We start from the raw sequence: 18,723 nt of genomic DNA on the forward strand, positions 1-18,723 counted from the left end.
GGTGGGTACTGGCAATTCCCTGACTGCTTTTATGGTCCTTTCATCTTTCTTTATTCCTTCGGGACTGATGATGTACCCCAAAAATGATACTTCTGGTGCACAGAACAAGCTCTTGTCGATATTCAATGTTATATTATACTGTTTAAACTTGGCAAAGATCTGATCTAACAACTTTAAATGCTCCTGGAAACTGTCATTTGTGATCAAATTATCATCGATGTACCGAATGATTTTGCTGTGTAACTCTGGGCCTAATATATGAGACATCATAGCATTTAAAGCTTGCCCACCATTCCTATACCCAAAAGGTACTCGCTGATATTGATAGCACTGTCCCTCAAAATTAAATGCCGCATACGGTTGAAATTTTGGATGTAGAGGACAATGATGATACGAGGAATTTAAATCCAAGACGCTAGTAAAAGGTTTTCCCTGTAATTTGGCTAACAAATCTTCTATGCGCTCTGGTTTGACTTGCCTTAAAACTGAATGTTCATTAACAGCCCTCAAATCAATGCATAATCTTTGTTTATTGTTCTTTTTCGGGACGACTAGAATGGGGTTACTATGAATAGATTGACTGTTAGTGATTATTCCCAGCTGTAACAACTTTTTAATCTCTCCTCGTACAAACGGTAAATGCTTGTATGCTATGGGATACTGTTTACGAACCAAGGGTTCATTAGTATCAATCTCCATTTCATACTGAAAACCTTTACATCTACCTGGATAATTCGTGAAAATTTCTCTATATCGAAACAATAAATCCAAGAGTTGTTCCTTTTGATGGGGGCCTAATGTACTAGCACGATCAACAGCAGCTTTCAATTGTTGTGATGTTGCTACCCATTTAAGAACAGTTTCTTCCTGACCACAATTAACATTATTTATACAGGGTTGTCTTACGCTGACATCTTCTTCGTCAGCTGATCCAACACAAGACTCACTGTCATCGTCACGACCTGGTGATTCGATGGGCAAAAGGGAGACAACCACCCTAATGTTATCATATTCTAATGAAATATTACCTTGACTAAGATTGATGATGCTTTGTAATTGTTCTAATGCATTCAAGCCCATTATAAATTTCTCATTTAAATCTGCCACAACAAAGACTTCCAATGTAAATGTAAGTGAATCTATTCCAACTGGTATAACAGTCCTACCCTTGCACTTTTTCTTAAACTTTCCACTATAATCTACAATAAGAACATCATCAGCTGGTTGTAATTTAGGAAATGAGATTTCTTTTGTAATTTCTTTCCACAGGTCGTAAGAGGCTAACGAAGTCTCTGCTCCCGTATCGCACAGTGTTTTTACTTCAATTCCATTCACACGTGTATTAATGTAAGCGGAATATTGCCTACCATACGCTTTGACTATTTTTTCTTCGAATTTATCGTCTTCAGTGTCACTCCTAGCATCCTGATCTAAATCTGAATCAGATTCGAATGTGAAATTTCAAACACGGAATACATTATTGGGGATTTGATTAGTGGCTGTTTCGACGGATGTCCCCCCTTGAAACCCGTCTTCATTCAGTTTTCCGATTCTTCGCGTGACTGGTCTTGGGTTCGGTTCTGGTTTGACCTATTATTATTTTGGGCCCTCCAATTATGTCTATAATTTCCCCGTCCTCTATTATTCCCGCGACGTTGTCCTGGTCTTCGATTATTATTACCACGCCAATTATTGTCCCTGTCACTGCGGAGTTCTTGGGTTCGATTCTGTTCGTTGTTCATTTGTGCATTTTCAGCATCCTGACTGTTCGTATCACGCGAGTTTTGTCGAGTACCGTCTCCCTGATTGTTTCGCCTGTTATTCCTTTGTTGAGCATTAGATGAATTATTTGTTGTTCGAGCTTGTTGCACGCGAAATGTACGATTATCTTTATAATTATTACTATTATACGTATTGTAATTTCTCTTCATATTACCGTTTTCAGTGAGTCGTAATGATTCAATTCTGGCAATGCTTGCTAAGAACTGTTGAAAAGAAGTACAGGGTTTGTATGATAAGTAATGAGACCAGGTCTGGAAACATTGTTTTATTGATCTGATCTGTACAGGGACTTAAAAGCTTTCGAAGTACTCTCCTCTTGCGTCGATGCACTTCTGCAATCGATGTTTCCACGCTGCAAACGCCCCCTGGAAGTCAGCAGCCGGCATGTCCTTTAGAAATGTGGTCACGGCTGCTTGGATGGCTGTGACGTCTGCAAAACGGGTTCCTTTCAAGCGTGGCTTCAGCTTCGGGAAGAGGAAGAAGTCGGCCGGGCTCACATCTGGGCTGTAGGGTGGTTGTGGAAGGACTTCCACCCCAATCCGGGTCAAAAAGGAGGTCACTAAGAAGGCGGTGTGGGCAGGGGCATTGTCGTGATGCAACTTCCACCGGCTAGCGATCGCCGGTCTTTTCCGCTTGACGCTCTTGTGCAGTCTCTCAAGGACTTGTTTGTAGAAGGCGGCGTTGACGGCTTGTCCTTGGGGTACAAACTCCTTGTGGACCACCCCCACATTGTCAAAAAAAACAATCAACATTGTTTTCACCTTTGACTTCGACATTCTGGCCTTCTTGGGGCGCGGGGACGCAGGAGTGTGCCACTCCGCGCTTTGACGTTTCGTTTCAGGGTCGTACTGGAACACCCACGACTCGTCACCTGTTATGACGTCATCTTCAAAGTTAGGGTCACTGTTCATGAGGTTCAACAGTTCCTGACAACAATCAACACGTCGTTGCTTTTGTTCGTCAGTCAACACTCGCGGCACCAGTTTCGCACAGATTTTTCTCATTCCCAATTGTTCCGTCACAATCTTGTGCACTGTTGTGTGGTTCATATCGAGTTCATCAGCAATCAATCTCAACGATAATCGACGGTCTGAGTTCAGGAGATCCCTCACTTTTGCCACAGTTTCGTCCGTAGTCACTGTTGTCGGGCGTCCAGCCCTCTCCAGATCCTCAACGCTTTCCCGGCCGTTCCGGAACGCACTGTGCCAACGAAACACCTGGGCTTTGGATAGGGCTTCCTCTTTGTAGGCCTCCGTGATGAGAGAAAGCGTCTGAGTAGCCGTTTTCCCCAGGCGAACGCAAAATTTGATCGCATAACGCTGTTCGATGGAACCCTCCATGTTTGTTGATTTTCCGCCGTGACAAGAATGTTCACAAGGGCTTTGTCCAAGGCTTGTCCGCGCTCCACTAAGGCTCGGAGCCAACTGACGCGCGGTGCGTTGCTTTGCTCGGACCCCCCCCTACATCCTCCATCACCGACAAACCCGCTCCAGCGACACGCGCGCCGCGGCGCGGCGAGTCTCATTACTTATCATACAGACCTTGTACACGGATGTAACGTCAGTTCTTCGCGATATCTGCGCGGTAAAGTATCAATAATGCTTGCAATGATCTTCGCAGGTGAGCTTTCCGGGTTCAAATCTCTCAATTGTTGGTACTGTTTGGTAGCAAAGCTGGGAACATTGTCGTGGGTCTTGGGATCAAATCTTTTGCTTCTGCACGAAGCAATTTGGCTAGCAACAATGGTGTCTGAGTCAAATGTATCAATTAATGCTCTTTCGAACTGACTAAAAGTTTCAAATTCTCGAGGGTAATTTGTGACCCATTCTTTAGCAACCTGTTCAACGAGACAGGGGATGAGGTTAACTAAATCATCTTCGTATATCCCTACAACTAGGGCCTTTTCTTTCAAATCCTGAATATATGAGCGTGCAGTTGTGCCATCCGGAAGTCCGGTATATTTCGGTAAGTACTGTAAATCTCTGACTTGAATGACGCGTTTGGGCTTAAAAACTCTGCGTGAATATACTCGTTTCACACTACTATCAGATCCATCGGATTCGAATCTCTCACTTTGATAGTCTGAATCGTGGTACTCATGATTAGATTGACTTTCCTTACGTGGAGACCCGCGTGCATTAATATGTAGTTGTTGTAGTTTGTTTTCAATGTACTCTTGTCGCGCCAATAATTCACGGTTTACCTTTTTTAACTTATGCATTTCATGAGTAAAGTCACGATCATGTTCGGATTTTACGATGACAGCGGGTTGTTTTTCAAAATGCTCAATTATCATTTCTACAGTGGCTTTATGATGTTCTCTAAAGCTTTCTAGGGTCTGTTCGATTCCATCTGATCGCTCACTATTCAATTTCAAAATTTGCCGGTGCGCATGCACTTCTTCACCTATCTCACTTGTTTTTTCCGCGAGTTCTTTAACATACCCGTTCAATTCCTGTATGGTGCATTCATGCTTATTTACTCGGAAACCAATAACCTCACATTTCCCATTCATAAGTACTTGACATTTTTCGATTTCATCCACTTGATTTTTTACCCCTTGCACTTCCTCTTTAATAACATTAATTTCGCATTGTTGTTTTTCGGTGGCTTGCCTACACTCAACCTGTACCGTTCGAACAACTTCTCGTAACTCATCAATGCTTTTCTTATGTTCCGCGTTGTCTGTCTCGACGCGTTTGGTTAGATTAGCTAATGTAACAGGAACCTCTGTAATGGAATTGTTAGTGGTTGTAATATCGGTACTGAGTTGATCGAATTTGCAATCAAACTTGTTTTCTAACTCTAACTTATTGTTCGCGCACTCGTTTGCCAATTCCTCTATTCGCTCGTTATTAGTATCAATTTTATGCTCTAAGCGTTTACTGTTATTTTCTAGTTTCTCTAAACTTTGCTCTAATTTCTCAGACTGTTTCTCTAATTGTTCTGTTAACATTGCCTGAAATTGTTCTAAAATATACGCTTCCATATTTACTTAACTTAAAACAAACCAAATCACAATACAAAGCATGCAGCAACAAACACTTGAAGTAAATAACAATGTAAACAAACACCTTTCTCAAACTATTACATCATGTCAGTTACACAAAATTTTTATTTTGCTTCACCCTTTCATTTCGTAAAAGTGTTTCGATAAACAATTAACATAAACAAGCGAATTATTGCTCATTCATCATGATATATAAAAAAAAAGAAGGTGCATACATAAGAATGTATATACGTGTTTGTGTGTTCGGGTGGAATCAGCTGTTCTGTGCTTTTGTACTGTGAAAAGTTGCGGAAGAAAAATTCGCGAATGGACAAAACACTTTAATCTCACATGAAACAAATGATGCTACTAATATTTCTGTGGTAATTGAATTTACTTTCTGTTTTCCTTTTTCAAATCCTATTTATTATTTTCTTTTTCTTTTCTTTCTCTTTTCTTTTCACGAGTTAAAACAATCTACGCATGATTCTACGCCCAGTTGGCTACTAGCAACTACGTGATTCAAATGTTTACTATTTTCGTATTTTAATAAATGAACTCTGAAATAATTAAATGCAGTTCTATCTCAAGATTAAAGTACGTCTTGTCACGGTTGAGCCATTTCGGGTGTAATCGTGATTTACGTCGTGGTTCGAATTAATTTCTCAGTCTCATACTTCGCCCTTTTCTCCTTTTATTTTCCAGCCACTTTACGACGACTATGATCACTACCCATGCCTACAATTTCGTTATGCGGTAGCTGGAAACGCAATAAACGAAAATGTACACAACGTAAATAAATTTGTTAGGCTACAAATATAATATTACAACAAATGACAAAATAACTTTTTGATAAAACAAGTGTAATATTACTATAGAAGCACGAGTATTACAAGAATGTATGTTTGAAATACATCTACTATTAACAACTCAGTATCAGTAACACAACGGTGTGGTGGCTCAAATAGCGGGTACTGTGGCTAAAAATGTTAATAAACTCACGTGTTTCTTCGGCTAGCCTGTTGACGTTGCACCTCCGCTGTCCTGTATTCGAATATATGCGTAGTTTTTGAAGTTGAAGTCCCAACATGAAATGTCAATTGCTACTTCCTCGATGAGAACTCCAAGTTGTCGCCGTATTATCAGACGAGTATGCTTACGTAAAAATTTGATGTGAAGAACAACGAACTATCACTTCCACATGTAGATAGAAAACTTTATCACTTTGAATTTTAACACAGAACGTTTACGTGCACGTCATTGACTATTGGTAAAAGTGAGTATAGGCAGCCTAAATGCTGCTTTCAGAAGCGCGTTGGAACGAACGTCGACGATTGCCTCGTCGATTAGGTGCAGAGCAACTGCCCCTTTGTCCAGTCAGCTATTGTGTATAAGTTCTAGGTGCTCGAGCGCCCCGATGATGACGTATACTACCAAGTTCACACTCCTTGGCCGAAGAAGTGCGGCCATTTTAAATAATCAAATCAGCGTTGAGCAATGAAGAGAAGTAAAATGTTTTTGCGACTTTACCGATTTTCCGGAGTTAGAGAACGTTCACAAAGAGAGTCGTTGTTTCTGCGTCGTATGTCCGTATATGGTTATGAAATCGAACGGAAGTCTACCAACACAGATGAACAAACATTCCAAAGCGGTGACAAAGAGTTTCTAGAACATTTTGATTTATACGAGGGTTGGTTAATAAAGTTCAGAATAAACCTATCCTTTTTCAATATTTCTTTTAAATCGCAAAAATGAGCTGTAGGACGGTGACCTTAGAGCCATTTGGCAAAGAGCAGTATTAGGAGAGAAGGTCTTTACATTTTTTGAGGAATGGCCTATTTTGAAACTGCCCACATCGTACAATTTGGTAAGTTAATTACTTGTGAAACTGTTATAAACGCTTGATGTTACAAGATAGAGGATATGCCCGTACAACAAAATAATATATCTACACGCCACTTCGTCACACCATCGTTTTTGACTCTCAATGTCCCATAACCAATTGCTAAACATCTTGCATGTTATTTTTTCAGAATTTAACGAAAAAGTGACATTAAAAGAACCCATTGCTCTTTGCACAAAATGGAACTTCGAAGGTATTGTAGTTTGATATTTTTATGAAAGCATTTCAAGCGGATTAAAGTACAAGGCTCACATGCAAGTTGTATCGCTTCATCCATATTCCAAACTGAAATTCTTATACTTGGTGTTTTCGTTATTTTATATTACACTTCGAATTTTATTTGTAATTGACTTTTGTATACGTATCCCGAAATTAATTGGTGAAAGACACTGGGAGAAATTTTCGGTTACTATTGCCGAAAACGCTTTATTGTTCGAAAACATATTGCATCCAAATGGTGCCGTTTCCTCACACACATGTTTCTTATTCTTTTTGAACGGTCTCTATTATAGCAGACATATGAATAGTTGGTACTGAAAATGTAGCAGGAAATATTTTAAGGCGTGAGTGTTTGAAATGGGTCTCACAGATAGGGAATCACTTTCCGTTACAACGTTATATGGCGAATCTTAATTTTAATGAAAGGAAAACTAAAACTATAATAATGCCGTGTCCTCTCATTCGCATTTCGAAGAAAGTACCACCATATTCTCAAATTCAGAGACGAAGTGTCGCTCGAACTTCTGAATTCCCTTAAAGATAGTTTCTTTGTCGTTTCCAAGAACATTTCATGTGTTAATGCAGGAAATGAACTATGCTTCTTTTTCATTCTTAGGTGGAAGATAATTTCGAAAGTCTTTTCCCAAACCGAACAAATAATCTCTTCAGGAAATGGTCTGATTTGTCGGGCAAATTGTATGAATTGATGAAAACGAGGGTGAATGAAAAAGACGTCGCTCCATATTTAAAACTTGTTGATGAGTCAGTTAAAGAAGGTGAGTTAAAGTGAAAAAACTGTTCATTATACGTCTATGTGTAATCGTTTTAAATCAAAAGGAAATTGAAGAAAATATTCATAGATGCTTAGCTAAACAGCTATAGCTTCTGGTAACTCCTACATAAATAATAACGTATTTATAGCTTCTGGTAACTCCTACATAACTAATATCGTATCTTTAAAATCCATATAGAACATTGTATTCCAAGGAAATAAAAAAAAGTTGTACGATCTACTTCTCTTACCGTTTCTGAAACTGAATGTACTTATATATCAACTAAAATACAAGTTGCAACTAGATATTACAAGCTTAGAAAAAATCGCCAAAAAAGACAAAATCTTGAAAATAGGGGGAAAAAGACATTAAAATTTCCTTTAAAGCACTCGTAAACAGTAACAAGGTAAGAATTTGGGAAGCGCATGTTCGCAATATATATATATATATATATATATATATATATATATATATATATATATATATATATATGTGTGTGTTTACAATTTGTATTATAAACATAGGCATCCCGCATAAAATTATTTGATCAAAAATAGGATAAATAATATTTGAACCTTGAACACTCATACTCTTTGATTGTAGAAAAAGTTTGATTTGCTTCAAATATATGAATGTATGAAATACAATGAGTGAAAATACGCATGGCTAGATCGCGGCTCTAACCCGGGACGTTCGGCCTACCTCTCACCATTTAAGTCGAAGTTCCAAGGTAGGATCCCGGTCTAGTTATGCGATTTTTCACTTCGTACTTCATGATATTTGCGCCTACAGAACATCTGGTTTCATAAAAGTCGGTTGTTTCCTTAATTAACAAATATTATTAAATGAAGATGTAATATAATATTCACATTCCAGGCTTTAGATTAATTTTTCATTGAAGTACGCTATTCTCACTAACGTAATTTTCTTTCCATTTTGAAAGAGCAGTATTTTCAAAATTGAAAAAGGAGCATTTTTATACAACAATGTTTTGATGTTCTGTACAAAAACTGAAACACGAAGGGGGCGCGGTGGGTCAGTGGTAGAGCGTTCACCTCCGGAGCTTGGGGTTCCTGGTTCGATCCCAGTTCGCGCCGTGTGGACTTTGTGGTGGACAAACACCGTGCTCGTGGGTTTTCTCGGGGTTCTCCCGTTTCCTCCCACTTTCTTCATTTCACCATTTCACTCATTTCTCATTATCACCGTCTCCTTTAGCTTAACCGGCATAAAAGTGGGACGTTAAACTTAAAGATTTCATTTCATTTCACTGAAACACGAGTTGTGAAACAAAATATGCCACCAGAGATGTTTCAAATCAACACTATAATGTTTGGGAGATTATTCCTCACACTAAGAGAAGAAGTATACATCAACCTGGGTGAAGAAATACGTTATCCAGGGATTATAAGCTGCTAAAAACGTGAAGAAATGAACTTTAAAGGTCCATAGCTTCAATACTATGGGACCTATTTTAGTCGAATCAGGACATCGTTTACTGACTAGTATGCTCTATCCAAATATCCATGTTTCACAGTTGTGCTGTACTTGGGCACCACTTTTTATAGAGGGAGTTAGGGTATGAGAAAATAATTTAAAGTACTATATATCAGTTCCCTTCCATCTGCAGATTAGCTTTTGAAATCCACTAAATGGTGAAAAAGGGACAATTTCTCACGAAAAATGCTTAAAAAGACATTTACACGAAAACAGGCAACATAAAATTTCATCAAATAATTTCTTTTCTCATGATTCGTATACGCGTCATTCCTATTTTTCTGTATGTCTACCCATAAAAAGTAATCATTTTTCTAAACATCCGATGTCTAGTTATAACACAGCTCAGTACATAGCAACTGAAAAAAAAACGTGAGTAATAGAATTTTCGGATTTTCTTCTTCGTTCTTTCTTATAATTATACTGTTTGTAGCTCTGAAAAAACATTAATCGCATTATCTTATTTCGTTCGAAGTGAAAGAAATTCTTTAAAACAACATTTACATTATATGTAATGCGACATTTATAACTAGTTATAAACATTTTCTTTGCAGATGTAAGAAATTTTGGTATATTTTCGCTGCTTCCATTTGTATGTCGTCCTTCAATACATTCCTGTTCTGGAAGTAAAAAGTGGAAACCGTCTTGCCAAGAATCTGTAGACGGATTTATATCTTATGTGAAGGTAATTAACATATACTATAGTATTGTATATTGATAAAATTAAAACTTGACATACCACATCATGTGATAGGGCCTGCTGCTTTGATGTATTTCTCGCCATTTATTGTCCGTGTAGTCATAATTATTATTTTCATTACTCGTAACATCTTGTTTAACATTTATAACAGATTGGACGCTACCCATTTTATAAACATATTAGCAGGGTTCTTGCAAATCAGGGAAACCCTGGATAGAGAAAATGAGGTGATATGAAAAACTGACTCAGAGTGATACTTAAGCAGGAAATCAGAGAAAATTGGAGATTTTTTGCTTAGGGAATGAAAAATGTTTCAGTGTTTTATATGATGAGATACAAGCCGGCAATAATTCAAACACGGAAGACCAATGAAGCAAACTCAGGGCAACACGTGCTCTGGTATGTCATAATATACACACTAGTTAGCATATTATTTTAGAAATCGAAATTGCAATATATTATATCGTGAAGTTAAGGTGGTACCTTCTAATATATTTTTGGGTAACATATGGTTTCTTAGTGACAGTGCCTGATAGCTCCCTACTACGGATCCGGAGGAGGTAGATCAAAGAATTAACGTTTTCTTTTCCATTTTAGACACATTCATTGAAATGTCTAGAGAAACGAATTTTAACCTTGCATGGTGCAAAACGGACTAAGATTTTGAGTGTTATTTTTGTAACGAAAACACTTGCTTTACGTAACGAATCTACTTTTAGTACATATAACATATGAAAATAAATACATCGATATTTACATATTATTTACATATTGCGATCTGCTAATTACTAGTAAATTAGAACTGAAAAGCAAGTTTTGAAGATAAGAAAAATTAAAAGACTTCCTTCAAAAGGCACGGCTACATCTTGTTCAGATAGGACGCCTTGCAATAAAGTTTAAAGGTGATTTTTCAAAATTAGAAGTCGGAAGTTACAGGTAATTCACCAGTATTATATTTCATATGGTCTTGGGATTTTTTATTTATAATTTTCCAAGGCTACAATTTTCAACAATTATTTAAAAATCAAATTCTAAACCAATATTGGTTTTGAGGAAATTCACAAAGGATCAATATTATTCTCGAATAATTAGAAATTTTTCACCCGATTCAGAAATTTATTCACTAAAAAATGTCTGTGTTCAGTATTTTTTTCAACTTTAAAGAAAAATAATTAGGCGACATTTAAAAAATTGGAAAGTATTTTTAAAATTACCGATTTTTTTTAAACTATCCAGTTACAGATTTATTTATTTATTTTTAGTTTACCGTTGAGAAATATGCTCCAATTCTAAAGGAGAATGTGTCTCACTTCCTCCCTGTATTTTATTATAGAAGTCACATTTCATGTGTCAAAATCCTAGAATAGAGTTGATGCTGAACGGAAAATGCATATATTAATTAATACTGCTTACTTTCAGGTTATGGGCGATGTTCAGGCGAAACTGGAAGAAAGAAAAAACCTGTTGGCCACACATCAATTCACCCTTCAACCATTTATTGTCGCGGTTGGAAACACAATGTTGGACATAAGGGACTATTATGTGGTAATAGATCAGGTGCAGTATCATTTCAATAGTATTGTCAAGGCCGTGGATGTTTTCTTTAAATGCTTTTTTGTAATGCAAATTAAATATCCTGTAGAATGTGAACAAGTTTGGCTTCTAATTCAGAGACTTGTGTACGAAATTACAACGACACATTAGAAGAAAATAATGTCAGTTTCCACACTTATGAATGACCTTGCTTAAGATGTACATAGAAGATATCATTCAAGTTTTGTAACTTGTAATATAATTCATTAAGGTAAAATAAGGCGTATTTCGTTTGTATGCAATACTGATCATCAACGTGAAATAACATTTTACAAGTGTTGTGTTACTTTATTTTTATATTTCAGAATGCCAATTTGCTTTATTTGTAAAATGGATAAACTAGGGATTAGAAATCTTATTCTGCACTTAAAATATCACCATCACAGATTAGAATATTGTATTTTTAAATGTATAGAGAATGGATGTTGTAGGTCATTTCAGTCTTCTGGTGTCTTTAGTCGTCATTTACATAAATGTATAGAAAAGTATATCACTGTAAGAAGTACTCTAACTACAGCTCGTGATCCTCTTTGTACTACGAATGACAATAGTAATGTTACTTCCCCCAATACAGAAGTAAATGAAAATCGCGCTTGTACTAGTAAAGACATGCCGTTAAATGAGGAAACAGTTTGTAGTAATTTCAAAAATTTCGTAGGAAAGGAAGTGGAGCTATTGATTGCAAAATTGTATAGTAATCCCTTGCTTACACGCTCTAGTGTTCAAGACATTTTCTCCGATTTTAGTGAATTTCTTCATAACATCATAAATTCAGATTTGAAAAGGGAAATCTTAAATATTGAAACAGGCAATGGAACAGAGAGAAACAGCGAGAATGTATTGGCAATGTTAGAGTCCTTAGAAAGTTCATTTTCGATATGCTCCACAGAGTATATGCGTTTTTCGAAATTGAAAAAAACTGGATATTTTGTTCATCCGAAAACAGTCATTTTAGGTACAGCAAATAGAAGCAGAAAAGTTAATGGCAGTGCCACTCTAGTACCTGAGGTTGTCTCTGCTCACTACATTCCTTTAAAAGACACTATGAAAATGTTTTTTGAGTTACCAAATGCTTTCCAAGCGTGTTTGTAATATATGAGCGAACTGGAAAACCAATCGTCAATTATAACAAATTTAATTCAAGGTGACTTTTGGCAAGCGAAGACGGAAGGTTTAAAGGGTAAAATTGCGTTTCCAATTTTTTTTTTTTTTTTTTTTTTGTATTTTGATGACTTTGAAACAGGAAATCCTCTTGGCGCACGTGCCGGTGTACACAAGTTGGGCGCTGTATACGTTGCTTTTTCTTCTTTGCCCTCCGAATTGCGTTCTTTGACGGAAAATATTTTGTTAGCGTTATTATTTCATTCAAATGATAGAATTAAGTTTGGAATTGAGGCGGTTTTCCAGAGTTTAATTAAGGATATCATTGAATTACAAGAAAATGGAATCGATATTGTATTAACTGACACATCACAAAAAGTGTACTTCATTTTGGGGGTTATCCTTGGAGATAATCTAGGTCTGCATTCTATTCTAGGTTTCACAGAATCATTTTCCGCTAATTATCCATGCAGGTTTTGTAAAATTCACCGTAATGATTTGATTTCTAGTACAAATGTTGCTATTGCCATGCGCAGAACCAAGAATGATTACGAAAATGCTGTATTACTGAATAATGTAAGTGAAACAGGTGTAAAAAGTGAATGTATTTGGAATCAAATACCAGATTTCCATGTGGTTGAAAATTATGCGGTAGATATAATGCACGATGTCCTAGAGGGTGTATGTAATTATGAATTATCTTACATCTTAAAGTACTACGTAACGGACAGACATTTATTTACATTAGATTTATTAAATAGCAGAATACAGTTCTTTGATTATGGGGACATAGAAAGCAGCAATAAACCTCCAAAAATATCAGCAGAACAGTTGACAAAAGGCTTTCTACGTATGAATGCTTCGCAGATCCTCTGCTTGGTGCGGTACCTTGGTTTGTTTATTGGTGACTTAATTCCTTGTAATGATGAAGTGTGGGAACTGTACTTGCTTTTGAGGCAAATCATTGACATAATAACATGTAGTGGTTATCAAAAAGGTTGTGAATTGCTTTTGGAAAATTTAATAGTAGAACACCACGAACTATATATAGAGCTGTATGGACATTCATTGAAGCCTAAGCACCACCACATGTTACATTATCCCTTGATCATGAAAATGTCTGGTCCACTTCTTCTCTTGTGGTCTATGCGGTTTGAGTCAAAACATAAATTGCTGAAAACTTTTGCTACTGTTACCTCCTGTAGAAAAAATATTACGTACACCTTATCATTGAAAAATCAACTTCAAAATCTCAAACGGTTTATGACTATGAGATCTTTAATCCGTGAAATTATATTTGGACCTGGAGAGAAGAAAACATTTCTTGACTTGCAACGTACCTACAACTTTCAAGAACGTATCTCAATAATGAATAAGGAGTGTTATGTAACGCCATGGGTCAAAGTTAGTGGAACTTTATACAAAAAGTGTATGATGGTGTGTTTTTCAGTTGAAGATAACTTTCCTGTTTTCGGTGGAATATGTGCCATTATGTGTTCTGATGATATTTTGTATCTCATAATCAAAAAGTATACTACCGAATATTTCTATAGGCACAATCATACTTATGTCATTACGGAAGAAAAAAGCTATTTGTTTATGGAAATGAATAAACTTATATCTCCATATCCTTTGTTGAAGATATCTTGTCCAGATGGAAGCCTTTGTGTGTGTGAAACGCATTTTTTATAAAAGTTCAAAATTCTGTCTCACAAATGATAGGTAGATAATACCAAATAAAATAAAAGAGAATTTACGGGGTTCTGAAGAAACGTGGCTACTTTCATTGTGGTCTTCTGTAATAAGATTAATTAATTTTTTTTGTAAAACTTCAAAAAAGTGTCTGTAACTGATATTTTGAATGTTCTAAATAAAGTTCTTGAAATGTATCACTTTCACATTTTTTTATTTAGTATTTGCTATCAGATTTCCTATTGAAAATTGTTGAATTTCTATAATGAATATTCAGTAAGGTATATGTATTTTCATTGCACTCAACCTTTTTGACATTCAGTTATATTTACTTTTTTAAAACTTTGACTCAGTAACCTGCTCTATGTGTAAAAAGACCGCGTTTTTGGTTTAGCACAAACCTTCTATTATCTTTGCTCGCCCCCAGTTCGAGAAGCGTTATCTTTTTATTTTTTCTATTTATTAACAATAAACATAAGAATGTGGTTAAATTTTTCTACAACTTATGAAGTAAAATACATTTTGTGCCATGAAAATATATTAATATTAACAGAAATTATAACATTTTTTCAATAGGGTCTCATTTTCCTCCGACCTTTATTTCAAGGTTTTTAAGAGCTATGAAATTCATTTTAAATTATTTTGTTCTTTGTGGCTGCTTGAAAATAACGGTAAGTTCTAGGTGTGATACGCATCTTGGTGTTCGACAGGTAAGAACGTTAAACTGACTTTTTTTTTCAACGGCCGACGATTATGCACTGAGGCCAAAAGAGACGACGATGATGAAATGGATAAAAAAGATGGCGTGAAGGAAGTAAAAACTGGAGGACTTAGAAAACTCACGCACACGGTGTTCCTGCACCACAAAACTCGCTTCCATTGTATTTCATAATAAAGTATTTTGATTGCATAGAAAGTGCACATCCAGAAATATTTAGGTCTGAATTTGGTTAACTTTCTGTCAATGCTTATCTGGTGAAGACAAAACACAAGGTAAAATATTTTAAAAGATTTACGAAGTTTCCGAAGGGGGTTTGAAGCCTGAATCCCTGTATATATATATATATACAGGGTGTTTAATAAGTAATGGTCATAAATTAAACCGTAGATAGTATATGCCAAAACTAACAAAAAAGTTTTAGTAAACATGTGTCCGCAAACGCTTCGTAACGGAGATAGGGGCTGTTGAAAGTGTGGGAAAATGAAATTTAGAGAATGAATATCTCAAAAAGTATGAATTGGACAGAGGGCGGTCCAATGAATAACTATCGAAGTCAAGACCTGCGCTATGCAGAAATGCATGGTTGATAACTATGCAATGCGCGCGCAAGGGATTCCCCAAAGAAACGGAGGGATTCCCGGAACGCGTGCTATAGGCAGTGGACGAAAACCCAGGAACGAGCACAAGACGTGTGGGACTTGCCGAAGGCGTATCCAATGCTTTCGTATGGCACATTCTCGATGAACAGCAGTTGTACCCATACCATCTGCAACGTGTCCAACCTCTGACCCCCACAGACTTTCCGGTGAGAATGCACTTTTGTCAGTGGCTCCGAAGACAAATTACTGGCAATCATCATTTCACTGATGACGTCCTATTTGCTGATGAAGCACAATTTACCCAGGATGGCATTGTAAATTTTCACAAATCTCATATCTGGGCCACTGAGAATCCACTTGCAATAGTGAAGTTAGGACATCAACGTAGGTTTTCCTTAAACGTGTGGGTAGCACTTAGGTGATCAGCTCGTAGTGCCATTCTTTTTTCCTAATGCATTAACTGGGATCCCATATTTGAGATTTCTCCAACACGATTTGCCGCTTCTACTCGAAGATATACCGCTCGATAGGCGTTAGCGACTGTGGTTTATGCATGATGGAGCGCCAGCATATTTCTTTAACCGTGTCAGAGACCATTTACATGCCCGATTCGGACGAAAGTGGATAGGACGTGGGGGTCCTATTGCTTGGCCACCGCGCTTCCCGGACTTAATAGCCTTTAGATTTCTTTCTCTGAGACCATGTGAAATCGCAAGTTTATTCTACCCATGTTGCAACATTAGAAGACGTTCGAGAAAGGGTTGAACAATGTTGCGGACATATTCAACAGGATGCCAACATATTATCACGAGTACGTGGATCTTTGCGAAGACAGGTACGAGCATGCATTCGCATGAATGGACGACACTTCCAGCATTTACTTTAATGATTAAGTAGGTTAATTTCTTATGCAACTCTTTTGTAGTTACACATCTGGGTATTTACTGTTTACCTTATGATTAATACAGTACACATTACCAACATGACGATTTCTGTTTGTTGATATGGACAAAGACGACATGTCCATCATTTTTCGCTTCTTGTAATACACTTACGCGTTCAACATGCGGAATGTTTCATATTCGCCTCCCACATACTCGAATGTTATAATGCTTTTCCCATTGCAGCCCAGTTTCCGGATATTCGTTAACTGCTTAGCACATAATGCTTCATCATTGCCTTGCATACCGTTTGATTTACTTAAATGCTGCTACACTTGTACGTATGCATTAGTTGACGGAATTCTCCCCGGAGCCATTTACAACGTACATCACCACACTTCGATTACCTCCCTCATTTCCTGCTGGTTATGCAACAACACACGGCACGTAAACATTGTCCGCCATTTTGTATCTTTGCGAACTTTCGAATTGGTACCACGACCTATGAATTACTGGTGGATAGACTCGCTCTTGATGTTCATCTCGAGCCCCATTTCCTTGGACAATTTTCCGGGAATCCCATCTTTTCTTTGGGGAATCCCTTGCGCGCGCATTGCAGAGTTATCAACCATGCATTTCTGCATAGCGCAGGTCTGACTTCCATAGTCATTCATTGGACCGCCCTCTGTCCGATTCATACTTTTTAAGATATTCGTCTCTAAATTTCATTTTCCCACACTTTTGACGCCCCTATCTCCGTTACGAAGCGTTTGCGGACACATGTTTACTAAGACTTTTTGTTAGTTTTGGTGTGTACTATCTACGGTTTAATTTATGACCATTACTTATTAAACACCCTATATATATATATATATATATATATATATATATATATATATATATATATATATATATATATATATATAGATAGATAGATAGATAGATAGATATAGATATAGATATAGATATAAATATATATACTACAATGAAGCAACGTATGCTTGTGACTGATCTATGTTTATGACTTGTCAGGTGGTAAATTCCCCTTCTATAATAGAACAAATTGTATTATGTAACAAACAATGGCAATAGCACAAATAGTTCTTAATTATTATGTCACGCAGATTCTACTTTAAGTGATGATTTTCTTCAATATGTTACTGATTATTTTCTATAAATGATATAAATAAAGATATAACCAAAAATTGCAATTTATGCATAGATTTCCTTCAGAAAATGTTGTATCATTTATAAAAAATGGAAATCAGTAATACATTCAAGTAATTTATCACTTATAGTAGAATCTGCGGCGATTCCAGTGATTTTTGATTCACTTTGTTCTGACAAACAAATCACAGAAGTCACTTTTAAACAAACATTTGTTTAAATGGCATTTGGTGTCCCACCACAAACGTTTGTTACCTACAAACAAACAGCACTTTGTAAATAGATACAAAGTCCTTCGTTTGCATACAGTAAACAAACCGATTTTTAGGTTCTGTAAACAAGCTTCTATTGCTGGTAAACACGCACTTTTAAACAAACTGATATGGGTGTCAGAAACAATCATTTGTTTGGTCCCTATTTAAATGAACTTGCTTGTTTACCAACAATTCTTTTATTGTTACTTGCGAACAAGGCTCTTTTTTTCTGTGTAGGTATTCTGCCTTTATTGGCAGGTCACTTGCCGCAGCTGAGAAGCTTCCATGCTCCACGGTCCTCCCCTAACCTTTTCGTTTTCGCGTATGATCTTTCTGTTTATATATCATCCATTAATTGTAGTCTCCTTCGCCCCCTCCCTCTCTTTCCCGCCAACCATACCCTCTAGGACGTCCCTCATGATACAATCTCTTCTTAGGCAATGTCCCAACCAGTTTCTCTTCCTCTTCCTAATAATATCTAAAAGTGTTCTTTTCTCACCCACCATTTCTAACACTCTCTCATTCGTTTTCCTCTCGACCCAACTAACTCTTTCCATTCTTCTCCACACCCACATTTGGAAGGCTTCCAGTCGATTTTCGTCACCCTTACGCAATGTCCACCAACAGCAAAGAGAAACAAATATAAAGCTACTATTAAAACTAAAATAGTTGAAAAATACGATACGGTACAATATATCAACTATAATTCTTGAAACCAAAATAAATGAAAACTATACGTAAAATATCAAAATTATCAGAAATATTTTTAAAAGAAAATGTCGTAATGACGATAGTATACTGTATAATATTAAAATTTATAAAAAAAAAAGTGTACAGTTGCTAAAAATATGAGCC

General features: G+C 36.7%; 1 protein-coding gene across 1 annotated transcript; it reads left to right on the forward strand.

Annotated features, from left to right (window-relative positions):
* The first annotated feature begins 13,082 nt into the window (after positions 1-13,082).
* LOC145677761 (uncharacterized) lies at positions 13,083-14,246 on the forward strand. Its single transcript, XM_081748135.1, has one exon. It carries the CDS (start codon positions 13,083-13,085, stop codon positions 14,244-14,246), a length of 1,164 nt encoding a protein of 387 aa, XP_081604261.1.
* The last annotated feature ends 4,477 nt before the right edge of the window (positions 14,247-18,723 follow it).

Source organism: Thermobia domestica, unplaced genomic scaffold (genome assembly GCF_964235325.1).
Source record: "Thermobia domestica unplaced genomic scaffold, izTheDome1.hap1.1 HAP1_SCAFFOLD_1344, whole genome shotgun sequence".
Taxonomy (NCBI): Eukaryota; Metazoa; Arthropoda; class Insecta; order Zygentoma; family Lepismatidae; genus Thermobia; species Thermobia domestica.

Excerpts from the sequence above, each read along its gene's own strand:
- LOC145677761 (XM_081748135.1), top strand. The coding sequence starts at position 13,083 with ATGCGCAGAACCAAGAATGATTACGAAAATGCTGTATTACTGAATAAT.